The sequence below is a fragment of the Dipodomys merriami genome, unplaced genomic scaffold (assembly GCF_024711535.1).
Source record: "Dipodomys merriami isolate MVZ:Mamm:240054 unplaced genomic scaffold, mDipMer1.0.p SCAF_6, whole genome shotgun sequence".
In the NCBI taxonomy this organism is placed as follows: domain Eukaryota; kingdom Metazoa; phylum Chordata; class Mammalia; order Rodentia; family Heteromyidae; genus Dipodomys; species Dipodomys merriami.
The window spans coordinates 44,282,664-44,302,644 of record NW_027206179.1 but is presented as its reverse complement, the minus strand read 5'-3'; the positions used below and the strand labels follow the sequence as shown (position 1 = coordinate 44,302,644).

Genomic DNA, 19,981 nt, shown 5'->3' with positions numbered 1-19,981 from the left:
CCTTGAGGTAAAGAGCTGAGAAACAGGGCTGAGGCCCAGAGTTCAAGCCCCAGGACCAACAACAACAACAAAAAAGAAGTGCATGTGTCCCTCAGTAGCAGCCGCCAAGTTGTATGCTATGGCTCATTGAGATAACAATAAATTTCTGTGGCATTTCTTATTCATTTAGTGTTTGTCTACAGCCACGAAATCTGCATTTTTATATAAAAAATAAATCAGTTTATCCTTCAATGGAACAACCTGAATCAAATATTTACCTCTCTTTTTGGGGGGGGGGCAGTCTTGTTGTGGGGCCTGAACGCTGTCCTTCAGCTCAAGGGTAGCACTACCACTTGAGCCACAGTGCCACTTCCGGCTATTTTCTTATGTGGTGCTGAGAAATCGAACCCAGGGCCTCAGGCATGCAAGGCAAGCGCTCTACCACTGAGCCACCTTCCCAGTCCTTATCTTTCTTCTTTATGAGAGCCTACTTTTGTCTACCTCATTGGCATGTCCACACTGTAAACTTCAGTTCTTAAATATGTTTAACCTCTGTAAATAGAACATAAAGGGTTTTAATTGAGTGTGCACTTTCTTCAAATTACCTCCTTAAAACTGCTTCTCTGAAGTCTAGAATATTCCATTAAATTGCATAGTGCTTGACTTTCCACTGATGAAAATCACCATATGAAGTATCTAGGGATTTGGAGGAAAGAAGCACCTTTGGTGTCATTAACCTATGAAGGCCATTTACCAGATAGATGGTTTATAAATTTAGTGAGCACCTACGTGATTAAGCAAGGAATAATTTTTTGGTTGTTTTGTTTTTGTTTTTGAACAAACCATGTGTATTAACTCATCACGTTATCCATAAGATTAAGCTCAGGGACTCCTAATTAGAAGAAACAATCAAAAATTCAAAATAAAAATCATAAATAAATTCAACACAAAGTCTCAACATTGTACAAAACAATTTCTGAAACTTTATTGTGAATTTTAAATTACATTTAGTAAAGGATGGTATCCTTAATATAATTAATTGGAAATAAATTGGAAAGAAATGCACATACTACCTTTTTAAAGCAAGAAAAAGTACAGAAATTTGAACCCACAATATATATATATATACAATTATGAGTGCAATAAAGCTTCTAAATACATTAAGTATATATATATTTTTAAATAAATAGTATAGTAGTTGATTTGACACTTGTGAGCCTTATACTGATTACACCAAAAATGTTTTACAAAATATAGTCCAAAATGTGATGTTATACATTTTGATATACAACTTTCAAAATAATATTTATATGTATTATTTAATTTAAATTATAGCATACAAAGTCCACTTTAATGAAGATAAATTTTGCTCATGTATGTAACACTGTTCAACAAATATATTTATTAAGATGCATTCCTATATAGGTTAGTAATTTTCCATTCAACTTAATTCACTATAAAAGGGAGGAGAATATTCCAGTGATTATAAACAGAAATTATTTTGAATGTAAATTATTCATATGACAGGTCAAAATTACTTTCAACATTATTTTGACTTTCCAATTTCTAAAATATATTACTTAATTCTTGAACCCACTTGATTTTGTATAATAAAAACTGATTGAAAATAAAAATATTTTTGCTATGTTGAACTTATTTCCTCTACAATGTTTCTAAGTTTAAATATTACCTTTAATTATTCTTGAAGAAAATTGACTAGAATTTTTCCAATACAATGCATTGTGAAGTGCCTCACTAAGAATTTCAACAATGTATTTCACAAAGTAGCAATAGAATATATTATAAATGTTGCCTAAAGACTAATAATATTATAGGAAAATGTGATAACCAGTGTTTTACATTATTCATATAATACCACAATAAATTACATATTTTAGCCACATTTAATCATTTGGAGTATATAGTTGTATATGGCAACTTCAGGTTTGCAAATATCTGTTGTTTTTCACAAGTGATGTGAAATTTTTGAGATTTTCCTTTTGATCATTGTGAAACAAATGTTTTATTTTTCTGTAAGATTATTTAAATATACAATAAAGAAAGGAAAATAACCAAACAAAGCTAGCCTGTGGTGGGAGAGAGGAGATGAAATGTGGAAAGGGCCACTGAATGATCACTGAAAGTTACATTGCCAATAAGAAATGAAAGATACATTTTGCATTTATGAAATGAGCAATATAGTTTAGAGGGTTATGTCTACCAAAAACATTCTAGGTAACATCAGAGCACAATTTATAGGATGACTAGGTGTACATTATTATCATTTTTAGCTTTTACACCTGAACCACATATATAATATAAAACAATCTACTCTCATTGAGATATTACTATACCTAATATCATATTTTAAATCTATTAAGACAAGGTAAATTGTTCTAAATGTCCCAAAGATCTACATCTCTGTTTCAATGGTGTGGCATCACATGCTAAGCATACAATCAATGTCTGTAACTCACCAGGTTATCTTTTATTGGCCAGATTGCAGACAATTCTACAAGAAGACAACGGATGCTTGAGAGGCTATATAGAGGAAACATACACAATTGGATTGTATTCAGTTGGGTCATGAATACATAAAACCTAAAGTTTGCATTATCATGCTATTAATGCTGTGAAAATTCAGTTGATGAGAAAAGGAATGTACTGGGATATTAGTGTGCTATTCCTTCCTTTTGTTCATATTTGTATTGTGTATATGTGTGTGTGCACGCACGCTTGTGTGTGTTCCTGTGTGAGCCTGTTTGGGTATGAGTAGGTACATTTGTTGTCTTATGCCATACAAGAATGGAATGTAATTCAAGTCACATGTGAATGACAAAAAGTATGCTATTTCTTCCACAGTAAAATTAATAGGCATTAATTGGCACATTGTTATATTGTCACAGTATTGTATTTAAATACTCTGACAGTTACAAAGCAGTGATTTGTTTAATGCTGAAATATGTACAAATTGTCACTAAATTAAAACCTATCAGTCTCTTGGCCACTTTTACATAATATAGGAAAATAAACATAAGCATTCCACATAGGCATTAACTTACTGAAGTTAATTATATGTAAACAAGTTTTCTTAAGCTTCAAATATTTCTAAACACCTTATCACATTTACTAAAAAATGAAGATAATACTATCATTTTGTTCCGTCTTTAACTCCATCATTAGGATTAATAGTCTGATAATTCTGATTTAATGCAAATCTATATGTCAAAAGATTCATTTTCATTCACTGAAAATATGTTATAATTAACACTTTCTGTTCTTTCCTTCACATGTGATAATTTTAAATTTGGCATAGGCCTAATTCTTTTGGATTTAACTTGTTGTTGAAACATATTTTTTACACATCCTTTTAGAAATACTGAGAATTACTATTTTTCCATTGTCAAAATGAGATGGGCTTTGTAAAAGTAATAAACTGTGGTTCATATTTGGTAGTCATTCAAATATATAGTGGTTAAATATGTAATACATGGAATTAAGTAATAGAAGTCTATGTCTCATATGACATAGACACTTTTAAAATTCACATGGTCAAATATATAAAGATTAGTATTCTTATTTTAGATCTACATAAAAATTCTTGTAGGAATGTGACAAATTAATATACAGAAACAAATTTTACTTAAGATAAAGACAGTTAAGCATTGTCAGACTATTTGGAGAAAATAAGCAACATAAGCAAATAGCTTGGGGTTTAGGGCATCGTATTTCTAAATATGGTAAGAATGGTAGTGGGGAGACAAAGTCCAAACATTTAAAGCTTTTAAATATAGTTTAAAATACTTTAAACTGAGAAAATCTTCTCCATATTGAATATAAAATATTTTATTAAAATTTGAGATGAGGTGGATTTTGTTTTTCATGACTTTTCAAAGGACTACTAAGAACATACATATATTTTTTTAACGTGTAGCTTTTCCTTTTTTGAATTATATATTCTTTTCTTCTTGTATGGATAGTTTAAGCATGCATTTTCTGTATATATATATTTTTAAATAACTGGCTAAACTAATGTACAATCAATCTCGCATCACTTAGTTAAAACAAATGTTGATATTTATGAAAACTGATACATTTGATGAAAACTGATATGTTTGATGAAAAATAATTGGTGAGCCTTACTTTGTGAGCTTTCCACTTCCTTGTGCATCTACTTTTCTGAAATTTTGAGAGTGCTAATAATGGGCTCTGGTGACATTTAATTTGAGAATCCTTTCCCAATAGTACACCATTAATAAATTCTTACTCCAGTTCCTTTAATGTTGTCCAGTTCCATTCATCTCATCATGTCATTCCTCAACTGCCTATAATTGACATATATTATATCAATTACTATATATATTAACCTATAGTTGGGTAAGCAGAAAATTGGAAAGCTATAGCCCTCCTCAAGGCAACAATTCTACAGCCTATTATATTTGGCTTTAGTAAGGTATATTTGAATGGAATTTTTCTGCCCATTATAATCATAACCAATAAGCATATAATGTAACTATAAATGATCATCAACATCTAGAATAACAATTTAGCTTTTCACCAAGCCTGATATGCTTATCAACAAAAGGAGAATCCTAGATTATTTTAAGTCATTTAAATTACTTAATAAGACAAAGTCAAAGTTCCATAAAATAAAAACCAGGAAGCAAGTCTTTGAAAAGGTTGGAGTGAAGTCAATGGGAATGGAGTAGACAAATGAAGAGAAGAGGGAGAGAATGCAGTCAAGAATTCACTTTATATCCTACAAAATTAAGAAGAGTGTGAGAAGGGGTGAGTAGGAAGGGATGAGTGAGAATGTTGAAAGGAGTGACATCAAAGGACACACTGTATTCATAAACGTTACGTTGAATGGCAACTCTTCTATACAAATGTTTAAAGATAGAAAAAATAAAAATAAATTAAAACAATAAAAATAAATTATTTCAAAATGAAAAGAAAAAAATCAACCCATCTTATTAGATAGCGTAATTATTTTCTGTAGAACAGAATTTGGCTTTCCACACTCACCCTACTGATTCTATCAGAAAGGTATACTCATAGTATAAGAGACTTCACCAAAGTCTCTTAAGAGACTACTTTGCCAGGCAACGGTGGCTCAGGCCTGTAATCCTAGCTTCTCAGAAGGCTGAGACCTGAGGATCGCAGTTCAAACCAGCCTGGGAAGGAAAGTCCGTGAGACTCTTACTTCCAATAAACCACTAGAAAACTGGAAGTGGTGTGGTGGCTCAAGCAGAAGAGCTCTGGCCTTGACCTGAAGAACACAGGAGAGGGACAGTACCCAGGCCCAGAATTCAAGCCCCACGATAGACACATAGACACACACACACACACACACACACACACACACACACACACACACACACACACACACACACACACACACACACACACACAAAGAGAGCAACAGAGACAGAGACAGAGATATACTACTTTGAGTAGTTTGAGGTTGTTTTACTTAAACATGAGTTCCAAAATTACGAAAAAGAGGGACACTTTAAATCAATATTTCTCTAGCCATGATGTGAAACAGAATAGAAAGAGAGAAAAATTCATTCCTAGCATCATCCCTAGAAGTTGATTTCTAACTTTGTGTCACTGATTTCAAAATCCACATATCTTGCTTGTATTGATTATGTAAGAATAATGTTGATGTTAGATGAAATGAACCCCAAGATAAGTATTCAAATGTTTTTTTTTACTTTCATACGATTGTTTCTAACATATTTATAAGATGATTTCTTTGTTACTTTGTATGTCTCTCCCCCACGATATAACCCCTGCTTTCACTGTATTTGATGTTGGTATAATTTGTGGAGGGGAAGGGAAAAAATAAATAGTTTAAATAGGGATACAGGTGGACCCATTGCAACAATGAGATGCATAAGACATTATGTCGAAAAACGAATTTTACAACTTTGGCAGGGGGAGGGAAGAGAGGAGGGAGACACGGGTGGGTGGATGGGGCAGGATATGGGAAAGGTTAGGAAAGGGAAACAAAGGAGGAAGCAACAATGCTTGATAAGAAATGTACTCATTATCTTGCCCATGTAATTGTAACTCCTCTGTATGGTATTTTCATAATAAAATAATAAAAATAAAAAATAAAAAGAATAATGTATAAATTAAACATACTCAGGAAATTTCTCATATCAATATTCTGAACATGAGCCCTGACCCAATACTCCTCGTCTAATCCAAATGTAAAAATTTACCCATCATTCATCAATTTCAATGCTGCTCTTCAGTTGGAATAGTTGAAATGTCTTTGTCTATTAATACTTATCAGAAAGTAAAAGCAGCTGCTGTTAAAAGAGTTCTCCAAAAACAAGTTTCAGGAAAGAACAGAGTATATATATATATATATATATATATATATATATATATATATATATATATATATATATATATAATTAAATGAAATATAAACTTCAGTATGAAGTTATTTGGAATTATAAATACTCTATTTTTATATCAAGAAACACTTTAAAATACTGGGCATGATAGATTCATGAAATTTCACTTATGAAGATGGCATAAATAGAAGAATTACTCTGTGAGGTCACCCATGGAGACAAACATGAAAACCTTTCTGAAGAATAACTAAGCAAGAAAATAAACAAACATCAACAGCAACAAATCACTGGTGTTATGGCTCAACTAGAAGTGTTCTGTCTAGCAATGTGAGACACTGAGGACAAAACTCTAACACCATTCTAAAAAACAAAAGAAAGAAAAGAAAGAGAGGAAGGAAGGAAGGGAGGGCAGAAGGAAGGAAGAGGGAAGGGAGGAAGGAAGGAAGGAAGAAAGAGGGAGAGGAGGAGGGGGAGGAGGGATGAGGAGGAAGGAGGAGAAGGAAGGAGGAGGGGGAGGAGAAAGGAGGAGGAGAGGAAGATAAAAAAGGGAAAAAAATCTTTTCAAATGTGTCAAACTTTATTTTCTAGGAACATAACAATGAACAACATGTACAATAAGCAGAAGATAATGTGTTATTCCAAGATTCTATTTCCAGTTAAACCAAAAAAATCTGCACAACTCTCTCAGATTTTTTATTTTTTACCTTCAAATTTACCTCAGGTTAATACTGTAACATTCCCACCTAGAAACTCTATCAAAGTTAATCCATTATAATTTTGCAAAATAAACACATACAAATTTACTATCCTGCTGAAATGGCTCACTCTTAATCTGATCCTTAGGGGTAACTTAAAATTTTAATATGTGATTTCAATGTTTTTTACTACATGTGGTTAAAATTTTAAGCCAGGAAGTCATCAAGGAGTTAGTAATTGACATATTACAGAAATGTGTAAAATAACTGACAATATTTAATGTGGGGTGATAGTCCAAATCAGATGCCAGTAGACTCATCACTTGTACAATAGAGAATTGATTAGATTAATCAAGTGGCTGTGATTTACCATATATGTGGTCCCAGAATGATTCATTCTGACAAATGCTTCATGAACACACACAGAACTTTAACTCTTAATGTAAGTTTTCACCTTATTAGACATGCTTGTGTTTAATTTAATCAGTTACAACCCCAAATAGCTGATATGTGTTTTATGTAAATGCCCTGAGTTATTCATTTAGCGTAGGGTCTTGCACTATTGTTTGGCTTTTTCAGTGGAGACAGACACTATACCACTTGAGCTTCACCTTTACTTCTAGTTTTTTGATAGTCATTTGGTGACGAATCACATGGACTTCACTGCCTGGATTTACTTAAAATCTAGACTCTTATATGCCAGTCTCTTGAATACCTAGGATTACAGGCATGTGCCGCCTACACCCAGCTATTCCTAAATTTTTTCATTCTATTTTTCTGTTTGGAGCTTGAACTCAGGGCCTGAGCTTCTTATGTGTGTCCACTTCTGTAACACTTAGAGTAACCTCCCCCCCCAAAAAAAAAAATCTTCCACGGGGTAAAATAATCCTTTGTCTCTACTAAGACACCAATAAGATTAGGTATTCCTAAAACTTATACATAGTGACATTTTACAATGTAAAAGTCATAACTGCAACCAAGTGAAGAAATTTCAAAATCATTGGAGAAGTAAAGATTCGTAGAATGCTGCTCAAGTTTCAGAGACATCTTATGTGTCCTTGTTTCTGTAATATTAGGAACAGAATGTGTAAGTTATTTAGTGGCAAAATATAAATTTAATTTGTGCTTATGTAACCAAATCTCACAAGCTTGACATTCAAGTGGTAAATTTTGGGAAGGGCTAGATAATTTGGGTTTCTTTTGGTAGGAGACTGACAATTCTGATTATCCAGATTATTCTATAAATTCACACTGGTTTGTATGTCTAAAACCTAAATGAGTATTATTGGAGTTAACTTACTTTTCTTTAAAGTAATCTTGATTCTTCTTAAATTTAGGGATAACTACCATACATTCATAGATCTAGATAGATAGATTCAAAACAAATTACATTACTTGTGAAAATATAACAGCTCTATCATTGTATTTAAACTGATAGTTCAAGTCACGCAATAAGTACCAGTCACTTGCTTGAGATTTTTTGTTTTGTTTCCATGTTATTTTTTAATTCAAAAAGAAATTAATGTTCTAGGTCAAGAGAAAAATAAGTCAAAATCTCAAAGAGGATAAAGGCAAAGCTGTTATCACCAGCAATGCAAGAAAGTGATAACAGATTATATAAACAATGGTAATACTGCAAATCCTTTGTTGTCATGATGAGAGTTGCTTTGAAACTATGCTGACACTGATTTGAAATGTTTGAATATATAACAATTGAGGAAAAGAAGAAGTAGGCCAGATGGATGTAGTTTGGTAAGGGGAAACATGCCAAGAAGTAATATTTCTCTAAGTGATTCCTAAAAGCGCTTAGTCTAATGTTAATAATAGAAATGAAAAAAAATCTATGTCCAATTATCTAATTTTCAGAGAAAAATTTGTCAAGAAACTAAGTAGAATTTTTGCAAAGTAATTATGGGTTTGAAAACATTTGTGTAGACTAAAATAGGAAAATAATACATAGCAAATTATTGAAAAATGTAAAAATATAAATATTGATTTGAATGATTTCTATTGGTTTATTTTCTTTAGTAGGACATGCATAGTCTCGTATTGCATAATAAGCAAGTAAATGAAACTATGTAAAAACTCCAAATTAGCTGTCATTGTGAGTAATGGTGTGACTGCACCATGTTTGATTATCTGCAGAAATTCGTTGCTGTGGACAGAGCAATACTTGTGATTTCCATGCCAACCTCTGTTTAAATGCTGTGTAAACATGTCTCTCCTTAGAATATCCTCCGTTTTTGTCCTAAATAAGTTTTCAAACCCTTGATGTTTTCATTTTATTTAAAAAAGTGCACTGCATATATTTGTATGATTGCTCATATTAACTGCTTTTTGAGCACCAAAAAATGCTTATATTTTCATTAATATATTTAATTAACAAGTGTGATTTCACATTTTCTTCCTAAGCTCTACATATTTTAGCAGGTTTCAATTTTGTAGTTCATTTAATTACAGTAATTAGTTGGTGATAGTTGCCTAAGCAGCCACAGAACAGTTGGAAAAATCCTTTTAGAATTAGTCACCAGCTTGATGGTTATCACGGATGTCTAAATGCAATTAAAATAGTCCATCTTCTGGCCATAAATTCTTTTTATCTTTTAAAGAATGTTTGCAAAAAATATGCAGGTGAGGTAATATACATTATTTTCATAAAGGCAAGATTTCATTTAAATGATTGAAAATTTGGAATAATTCATATATAGAGCCATCCATATGTAAATTAGTATATAGAAATGAAGTAATAAAAATAAAATTGTCTTGACTAAAATTTAAAGAGTAAAATTCAATGTCAATTCTGACTTTTTTTTGATAATGAAATCAAAGTTGTCCATTTTCCACATTTATGTTATTGTGTTGATTTGCTAAGATATTGGAATAAATATTCATAAGAAAATGGACTTGCCAAAATCACAACCATCTCTAAGCAAAGACCAATTACATTAAACCTTTATTACAGCTAGGTTCAACCATCTATGTACCATGACTTCTTTAATTCATTTCATTTCAAAGTATGAAAGATAAATCATTATTTTTTAATAGCTCTTGGTTCAAAGTATCATTTTTCAATCTCTCTACAAAGAGAAACTCCCTGTTTAGAAGCACTGTCTATTTTGATTTATTACGCTAGATTATCAATAAATGCCATGTTTCCAAAGTAATTTTTAATACACCAAATAGGACAATGTTAGGGATTTTTAAATGAATTTTTATTCCAACTATATTAGTACTTTTTCTCATACCAGAAGAAATGTGATTTTAGAAAGAATATGATGAAAAAAAAGTTTCTCCTTAAATTAAATAAATGATACACACCTGGCATTCTTAACAATTAGAGTAATAAATCTTAGAATTTCATTATTCTTTTGAAATATCAAGTCTTCAAGAGGTATGTCTGTTTGTGTGTGTGTGTGTTAGAGAGAAAAAATTTCAAGTAGATTTCAGCTAAATTATGACATCAATTTAAAACTGAGAGAGCATGAATGTATTCTTTAAGTAAGGAGGTTTTAAGAAAACAATGCATTATATTTAAAATCCACAGAAATATTGTAAGCAAAGGTAATGCCGTTAAAAAATATTTGGCATAATACCATCCCCAGATCAAATAGAAAATAAAATGTCTAATTTATCTATGTATTAACGAATTATGTAGCATGTCTTTGGTTGAATTTTTAAATTTGAATATTAAATTTTTAAATAAAATTAATTAAATCCATAGAATACAAATCTAGGATAAATGTCAATATCGATTAAGGAAAAAATAATATGGTTCAATAAGACTGGATATTTTCTTGTACCAAAATACATTGAAGGTTAGATATTTTCTACTTGTCAAGAGTTCATCCAAATAAGTATTTAGAAGTCAGAAAAACCCCTTCACATTGCCAAGTGAGAAAACTCAGTTAACCATGTTCCTCAAGGGGAAGAAATGAAAGTACAGCGTAGGAAATAGATATTTCTATAAGGGTTGACTGAAGGAAACTCCAATGCAGTTCAGGCAGAAGATGGTTTATCGTTTAAGAGAGACCAAACTGCCAACTGCACAAGATAGAGCCTGAAGGAGCAAGAAGAGAAGAAATAAGAGTGAGGGCACTGTGAATGGGTGGGATTGTATAGAGTAAGCCAGGAAGAGTGGTCACAGAGGATGTGGAAATGATCTCAGAGTCTGGGGAGCCTCTCACTGTCTGAAGGAGGCATGACCTGAGCCATTCAGGAAGTGACCTCAGCGGATGAGGAAACCTCAGAGTCTAGAGTGCTTTGCTGACTCACAGTCAGGTGACTACAGTAAGTTTCAGGAAGATGATACATGCAGTCTTTCATGAAGAGGAAGGGGGCAGTCCTAATAATTTTCTTACAAAGTAAGGTTCTGATCATTGATACAGACTTACTGGAACTCTCCATTAAGAGCTATCATTAATATTGAAATAGAATCATACTATTATAGCTAAAGGCACTATATGTTACTTGATGCTAGGAAGAATGCTGTATGTTTGACAGAAAAGGAATCCTTGCCGGGCGCTGGTGGCTCATACATGTAATCCTAGCTACTCAGGAGGTTGAGATCACAGTTCAAAGCCAGCCCAGGCAGGAACATCCGTGAGACTATGATCTCCAATTAACCACCAGAAAACCGGAAGTGGTGCTGTGGCTCAAGCGGTAGAATGCTAGCCTTGAGCTGAAGAGTTGAGGGACAGCACCCAGGCCCAGAGTTCAAGACCCATGCAGACAATAATAATAATAATAATAATAAGTAAAAAATAAATGAATCCAAAACCTTCAAGTCTTGTTTTTGCCAGATACAGTGTATAACTGGTTATTCAGCTTACGTGCTTCCATGTTTTCCTACATGGCAAGAATAAGTAGACGTTATGGAATATCTACTGTATGTCATACTCTAAGTCATGAATTAATTCCTTAAGGTCTGTGTCCATCCAGATATTGTGCCTGCATTGTTTAGTAGGACAAATCCATACAATTGAAAACACATCTTTTATTTTTTCTTTTTATTGGGGGGAGGGGAGGAACTCTGGGACTGGGCACTGTCCCTCAGCTCTTCAGCTCAAGGCTAGCACTCTACCACTTTAAGCCACAGCACCACTTCCGATTTTTTTCTTTTTGCTTATGTGGTGCTGAGGAATCGAACCCAGGGCCTCAGGCATGGTAGGCAAGCGCTCTACCACTGAAGTCATCTTCTCAGCCCATGAAAACACATCTTAGTGTAAAATAAAAAGCCAAACACATTCTCTGCTACTTTGTCCTATTTAATCTGATTGGCTAAACTTCAGAATCACAAAGAATAAACATTCTTTCAAGTTGTTTGGTTTTCAAGTTCTTTCTTCTTACTAGTTTTTGTCTTAAATGAAAATAAAACTAAAATTAAAGGCCAATCCAAAACAATTGATATACAGTGTGATGGGAGGAAATGTAAACACTATGTTAAAAATTATGTGTTTGTGTGTATGTGTTTTAAAATATCATTCCAATAAATTCTATTGACTATATATGATTTTTTGGTTGGTAAAAATTGAATTAGTTACAAACACCAACTACATTCTGCTCTAAGTTCAAATCAACAATTTTATCTTGATAAAATTTCAAGTATTTCCAAGAAAGGAAATGATTTTGCTCCCAGGATGTTAATTAAAGGTGTTGTTATATATTGTTATTTTTTTCATATTTTTAGATCTCATTAATATTTCTGTTATCCACATGCTTGAAATTGTAAACTTCCATATTCAGGCATTAAAAATAACTTGTGAAGAAATTCTTACTATCTTACAATGAGGAAATATACAAAAAACTGTTGGATATTATCCTTCTAGTATCTATTTGATAAATCCCAGAAATATGAACCATATACTCCAAGGAATGTTAATAGTTTGATTACACAGTAGATGTCATTACTTCAACAGGGATGCTTTCTAGTCTATGGAATAATTGGAAGCAAGAACCAGCAGGTTTCAAATGAATCCAGCTGTGCTAAGTACTGACTGTGCAACACATTTGCTCTCTTATATGTTGTTTTGTAATAGGAGTGATGCATAAGGTGAAAATCCCCAGATGGTAGGGCTCCTATGGGGAATCAACAAGGAACTCAATCAACAACGAATAATAAAAAGAATAGAGTATTTTTAAAAATGTAATGTAAAACTGAAATAGGTAAAATGCTCAAAGTTAAACACAATAAAATCATGTAACCACAGGACAATAGGTACAAATATCAAATGTGCTGTATTGTCATGTTGTTACTAAACTTCACATAACACTTTAGTAGCCAGAAAAATATAAATTAGATAGGTAGATAGATATAGATAGTGTTTTAAACCAAAATCAGACTAATGTAAATGCAAGTGCCTAACATGAAAAGGTAATTTTGGAACTCAAATTAGAAAAACAACCAAAAATATAAAAGAAATCAATACTCATTAACCCAACATGGGTACTTTTGTCAGGGGCAAATGGTTCTCCTTAGACAAAAGAGACGAAGAACTTTCCTTAAATATCTGAGTAACATCAGGCAGATAGGAACATGTACCCGTTCACTCTCAAAAAACCTATGAAGAAGGCATGACTAGATACCTTTAACAGACAGAACAAACAAGAACAGGCAAACATCTCCACCATCTGAACAATGTTAACCTGCTTTGACACAGTAGTTTATCAAGTCATTTTTGTTGGTCAAACTGTTTCTCATAGTCTCTGCTCCTTCCGCTGGAAACGAATTTAAATAGGTCAGATAATTTCAAAGGCACATTTGAATCTTGGGAATGCAAAACTGTTCTGAGTTCCATTAGAGACTAAATATATCTTTCTAAAATTTAATACAGAATCCAGACACTGCATTAATCACTATTCAATTATATTTTTCATTTCCTTTTATAGATTTTATGCTGGATTCTAGTGTACTGTCTGCATGCCAAATAGTCTGATAGGGGAAATTTTATATGATACTTGTTTTCTTCCAAAATATATGTCTATCAGTTGTATATCAAAATGAACTCTGATTCCTAGTACAAGTATCTAAGTATTCAGAGATTTTGCTAAAAGTTTTTGATAAGGATGTTTGGTAAAGAAAGAAGCTAATCCTTTATTAATCTCACCTCTGTCCTTCTGCAAACAAGCCAATATTTTAAAAAGTAGTAAGATTGGTGTATGAAAAAGTAGACATAATGGCAATTAGAAGAAAAGCAGAAATGACAAATACCATTAAGGGGTGGAAAAATCTATGTTAAACTAGACTACAAATGTCTTCTTTGTGTGTTTATTAGATTAAGTAATTGGAAAATAAAACAAATATGTAAAATTTAATTCTAAAATCAGCTGATTTTTCAAGTTAAATCAACATTCACTACCTTCACTGAGTGCTAAGTTCCCTCTTCTCAGCATGGTTACAAGCTGCATGTTGGAAATACAAAGATAAGTTAAACACATTTTCATCTGTATTCTTCTAACTAGTGTTATTTGATTTGTCTGAACGAGCATTTAAGACAGAAAGATCATGGAGGAATAGGTTCATGTTTTGAGCAATCTTGACTATTTGCCTGAAGATAACCCTGTATCTGCTGGCAAGGATAGGCAGTCCTGCCAATAACAGATGGTCCTACCAGAATAGTTTAAGCCCGAGGACTGCAGTGTCCAGTATCATCCAGAAGTCAATAACCCTTAGCTAGAGCAGAATTTAATTGTCTAAAATAGAGACTATAGGTGTTGAAATGCTTTTTCTTAATAATTACCATGTTTAAAAATCAATGGGAGGATTCAACGTATTTTCCTGCCACTGCTTGACAGAAGATCTTACTGTCAAAATCAAGAATGAAAGCGAGTCCATGTCACACTAAAATATCCTGAGATTGTGTCTGTTTCAACACACTGTAACAGAATTTCCATACTGATTTCAATGTGAGTCAAGGAAAAATGTTTTCACATAAATTCTACTTTATTTTCAATTGCAAAATTGAATAGGTTGAGTTGTAACATTCTTCAATTGTATGTCTAAAAAGTATTCCTTAATTGGGCAAGATACAACTTTGAAAAACACACATTTAAAAATAACATGTATATGTATATAGATATAGATAAATATAACGTGAATTTTTTTCCTACATCTATCACAAAAGGATGCATTCTAGGTCTTGTTTGACACTTCGTGTGTCTTCAATCTATTCTTGCATGCCATCCACACATATAAGATCTACATATGTGAGCTTCATGATTTTAAAAATACAGAGAATAAATTGGATATATACCAAATCATATAAATGAATATTGTCTAGCTAGTAAAGGACAAGAAGCAGAGCAAATCAAAGTTGCCAGTTCACAGGTGTCCCCAGCTGACACACACAGGAAGGCTTAGTGGCATTTCAGAATGCCAAGGTGAAAATTGGTTCAATGACATGAATGTATGACACAGAAGGGTACCAACTCACAACTCAGAATTCACTCCATTTTGTCACCATTTGTCACTTGCACCTTCGACAGCAAGTTTCCTGCAGAATCCTATGTAACTGTGTATTTGAACATCCTCAGCATGCTGCTGCTACTGCACACAAGCACAGTCTAGCTGCATCCTCCGAATTATAGAAACACACCAGTATTATTTTTTTCTCTCTCGCTCAGAAAAGATCTACTAGAGAAATTCTGTCAGCAGAAGAAGGCATTTTTCTCCCTCTAAAAGCTACAGCTTCATTTCATAAATCCTGTGTGCTTCTATTTGTCTTCACAGTGTGGTTTGTTTAATGAGGGAAAATAAAACCTTTATTCTTTGAAATGGGGCAGCTATGGCCTTGCAACCCCACCAAAAAAACAACAAAACTATTTTGTTTTCAAAATCAATTCCTTATGATGACTCATAAGCAGCTACTATTTCTACTATTAGAAAAAATATGGATTATATTTTTTCCTTGTGGAAAAAAGTATGAAATTCATAAAATTATTTTAAATGAACTTAGCTATTTCCACCGATTTGTGTGTAACAGGGTCAGTCAGAGATATTAAGCTTCAAAGAAAAATGAAAGCTTAGGCCTTTACTGAACACTCACAGAAGGTAACTGTGTCTGAAATTAAGTCCTGTGCTACAAATACACACTATCTACAAATGAAGCAAAGAGGAATTCTAAAAATAGTCTGAGAAATGATAAATGTAAATTCCCATGAGGAAAAAGGGCTTAGTACCCAATCATCTTCATTATAGCAATGTTATGTAGTCTGATAGCTTCCTAAGGTTTTCATCTGGTTAATGTTCAGAAAAGAGTCGTGATACAATTGAGTTTCCTCTCAGGAAAGGTGTAGCCAGATAATGAACATCAGAGGTTACCACAAGCAAACCCATAGCATCCATCTTTAGAATCAGCAAGGAACAAATCTGTCCATTGTAAGACATGTGTTTAAGATTTCTATTCTTTTAGATACATTGAATGGTTTTATATTTGGAAAAAAACAGGCAGGACTAATTCCCTAGGCTATAAATCGCTATAATGTGGAGAGAAACATGTTAGAGTTGTATTACAAAGCCTTTACTTCGTATTTAATAGGCACCTGCAATACCAGCATTATACAAAGCTCTCTACTTTGCAAATCTTTAAAACCCCACTTAATTTTCAGCACTGATTTCCTGCAATCTAAGAGCTTATGAAGGGTTCACTGTGTTCATACAGATCTATGCAAAATGTGCCAGAGCTTCCTTGTCTGTGATGGCATTCATTTGGAGGTGAATCCCAAATTTCTATCACTGGCATGCTTATTTCCGACTAAAATAAATATTCTCAGGATGAAAGCTGAAGATTAGGAGGACAAAAAAAGGAGGCAAAGTAACTAGCACTGGGAGAGATATATGCAAATACCAGCTCAATGATAATTCTTCATACCATTCATAATGGAAGCTTAAAGATCCAAATACTCTGGAACCCATTAGTTTCTCAATACCCTGAAAGGGATTAGAGAGTTTCTTAATCAACAGCTAAGACTGTGAAGAAAGTTTGGAAATTGGATATCAGCAAAGCTGTGTAATACTAAAATGTAGAGATAGATACACAAACTGTCAAAGCATGCTAAATACAAGACATGATATGAAGGAGATAAAATAGAATACATCTCAATTCTTCCTTACAGTTCCTGTTAAAAAAAAAAGTCTATGCAAAATGAAAGGTGCTAAAATCCTCCCAAGAAGAGGTAGGTTTCCTGTATGCCTCCTTAAATACTGCAACAATTAGTACAAAATAACTAGAGGAATTCACTCAAATATGCCTGAATAATCTTGATTGTAATCACAAGTTCACCACCCCTAGTAATATGTGATCTCCATCCATAATTTTTAATGCAAAATGTACTTATTTTATATATATGCATAAATAGATCTTTAATAAGTGACCATGAGTTGTGAATTTCTTAAAGCTATACGTTATGCTTCAGAAAATTCTGACACTATTCTTGTGGACATGAGACAAAATGTTTATGGGACAAAATATAAGTGAGAGGAGGTTAATTATAGATTTTTCTAGTTTACTTGTTAGAGAACTATTGTTTAACTTATATAGGAATTTCAGTTTTAATGAATCATGTCCTAGGGGAAAAGGTATATAAAGAAAAGGCAAAAAGTCATACAGGTTAATATCTATCTTTAAATTTTCTATCTTGCTAATGACTGACAGTGCCAAAGATTTGTATCAAAGAAAGGCAAATAAGCATGTATTCCTTTCTGAATGAAATGTTTGACATTTTTAACAGTTTTCTGAAAGAACTGATGAAATCTTAAACAGAGGAGTATATCTCCTTATGTGCCTGAGAGACCATATTCTGAACTACATTTGCATTTACATCTACAGCATAGTACAAATGTGTGTCTGTGGGGGAAAGAGGGTTCATTTATACAAAGGTCATGAGATATTAGCATCATTATTTTGAATGTCTGACTCTACTTGATTCATTTCCTAAAACTCTCACTATTTATAGCCCTTGATAAAATAATATTTTAGAAAGTATATAACTTGTGGCTAGGGGTTCAGATATGTTCAAGTCTACAAAGAACATTAATTGCGACATTATGTGTTATGAAAGTGAAAAACAAAACTAAATACACAGTTCTTACTTACTAGTGAAGTTAAATGTTTAGTAACTTATTTGCTAACATTATCAAGAATCTAATTCATAGTTTGAATAAAGAATCCTGTTCATGCAAATACAAGACTAAATTTAGATAAGTCTTACTCTGAGGATTTTTAAATGAAAGTAATAAGACAATACTTTTGGTTTGGTTTTTTTCAATTGTACACCATTTAGGCATCTACCACCAGCAAAGTCAAACTTTGAAGTATTAAACTGGAACACGTACACATTCTACTTGGCCTGGAGACTATGTAAACATACCAACTAGATAGATAAACCAACATAAACACTCTAGTTTTTGACACTTGGTAACGACTGAATTCCCTCAACTAAAACAATAAAAAAGTCACAATAAAAATAACGAACAAAATTGAAAAATCTAATAAAAGTAATTGAAAAAATATGTTAGAAGAAAATACGATTGAAAAGTGTCACTTTCTATAGTGTGAAACAATGCAGCAGGAATAAGATCACACCGAGAAGCTAAACCTAATAATTTGTGTATAATTTCTAGATATCTTACATGTCAGTACGAAAAATTAAACCCCAGGAATCAATATGTCACACTATGAAGAAATTAAGTTCTAACTTTGTGGTTCACATAGAACTTAAATCCTCCATTTTTCTTTACCTATCTTAATTGTTCCTATCAGTGCAAGGTAAGCGTTAGCTTGTAATAATAATGAAAATACAAACATAAAAAATGTATTATTACTGACAGAAAATTTCTCTGTAATTTTTTTTCTTTTTCTTTCCCATACTAAGGAGTAGAATCTCTGGGTCTTGGACATTGTAAACAAGTGCTCTACTGCTGAACTATTTCCCTAGTCATGAGAAATATTTTTAATATATCCAACTTTTCTATCAAAATATGAAGATGTCTCATCTCAATTAGACACTGAAGTATATCCTCTATCTGTAATTGCAATAAAATTTAGGGCATAAGTGAATAGAATGTTAATTATAGAAATTGATTCTATATTATCAACTGTTTGGAAATTTGCACACATACTTGTGTTCAAAGCAGTTGCAATTTTTCATATTCTATTCTCTTTAAGTTTGTTAGAAATGAGTGCCAGATTATAGCTTGAACTTTATAGGTTTGAGGCATCATGATTGTAAGAGAAAATAGCAAATATTTGTCTAAAAAATCCAAGAAAAACATAGCAATCTTGAATAGTTTGCCAGTCTTTATTTCAAAGATTTGAATGAATATCCAAAGAGACACCTTCTTTCTCTTAAGTTTATGACCATAAGACATATACTCAAGGAAAGAGAGTAGAAAATTTAAAAAACACAATTCATAACATTGTTAAAATAACTTTAAGTTGAGTTATATTTCATAATGTCTCACCCAAGTTCAACCATCAGAGTTAGTATACTTCACAGTTCAGGAGCTGAAAATATTTTAATATTTTTGCTTGACTCACAGTAGTTAACATTTGCTCCCCTCACTTTCAGTTGCAGATTTTTTTCTTCCTGACTGTTCTAAATATCAGTGCTGTGACTGCCTCCTGTGTTTTAAATGACACAATAGCATTTCAGTAGTGATTGTATTAGATTACTGTTAAAAAATAAAAGTAATCATGGATGTAATGTAATGTATCTAGATGGTTTGAAGAAAAAGCAATTCCCTTTACGGCTGTTAAAGCACATGTACACTCCTGAGTACAATATATATTCACATTTTCAATGTACAAATCTTTCTGTTCATACATAGCTGTGTATATGAGAAACTACCCTAGATTTTAAAAAGTTAGTCAGGATACTTAAGCTCTAAAAGAAACATTCCATTTAGAAAACTAAATATGACTCTTTACCTAAACCAAACTC

General features: G+C 32.5%; 1 protein-coding gene across 10 annotated transcripts in view; it reads right to left on the bottom strand.

The window, feature by feature from the left end:
* Pcdh9 (protocadherin 9) overlaps window positions 1-19,981 on the bottom strand; it is an 869,105-nt gene that overhangs the window by 839,740 nt on the left and 9,384 nt on the right. Inside the window, exon 3 of one of the 10 annotated variants that reach the window (XM_070002877.1) lies at window positions 1,329-2,520. The exons of 8 other annotated variants lie outside the window; for them this stretch is intronic. In XM_070002877.1, coding sequence (XP_069858978.1) covers window positions 2,461-2,520 — 60 coding nt within the window. In that variant the 3' untranslated portion in view covers window positions 1,329-2,460. Of the gene's footprint in view, window positions 1-1,328; window positions 2,521-6,461; window positions 8,110-19,981 lie in introns of those variants that run through there. One more of the 10 variants, XM_070002878.1, reaches the window with a different exon arrangement.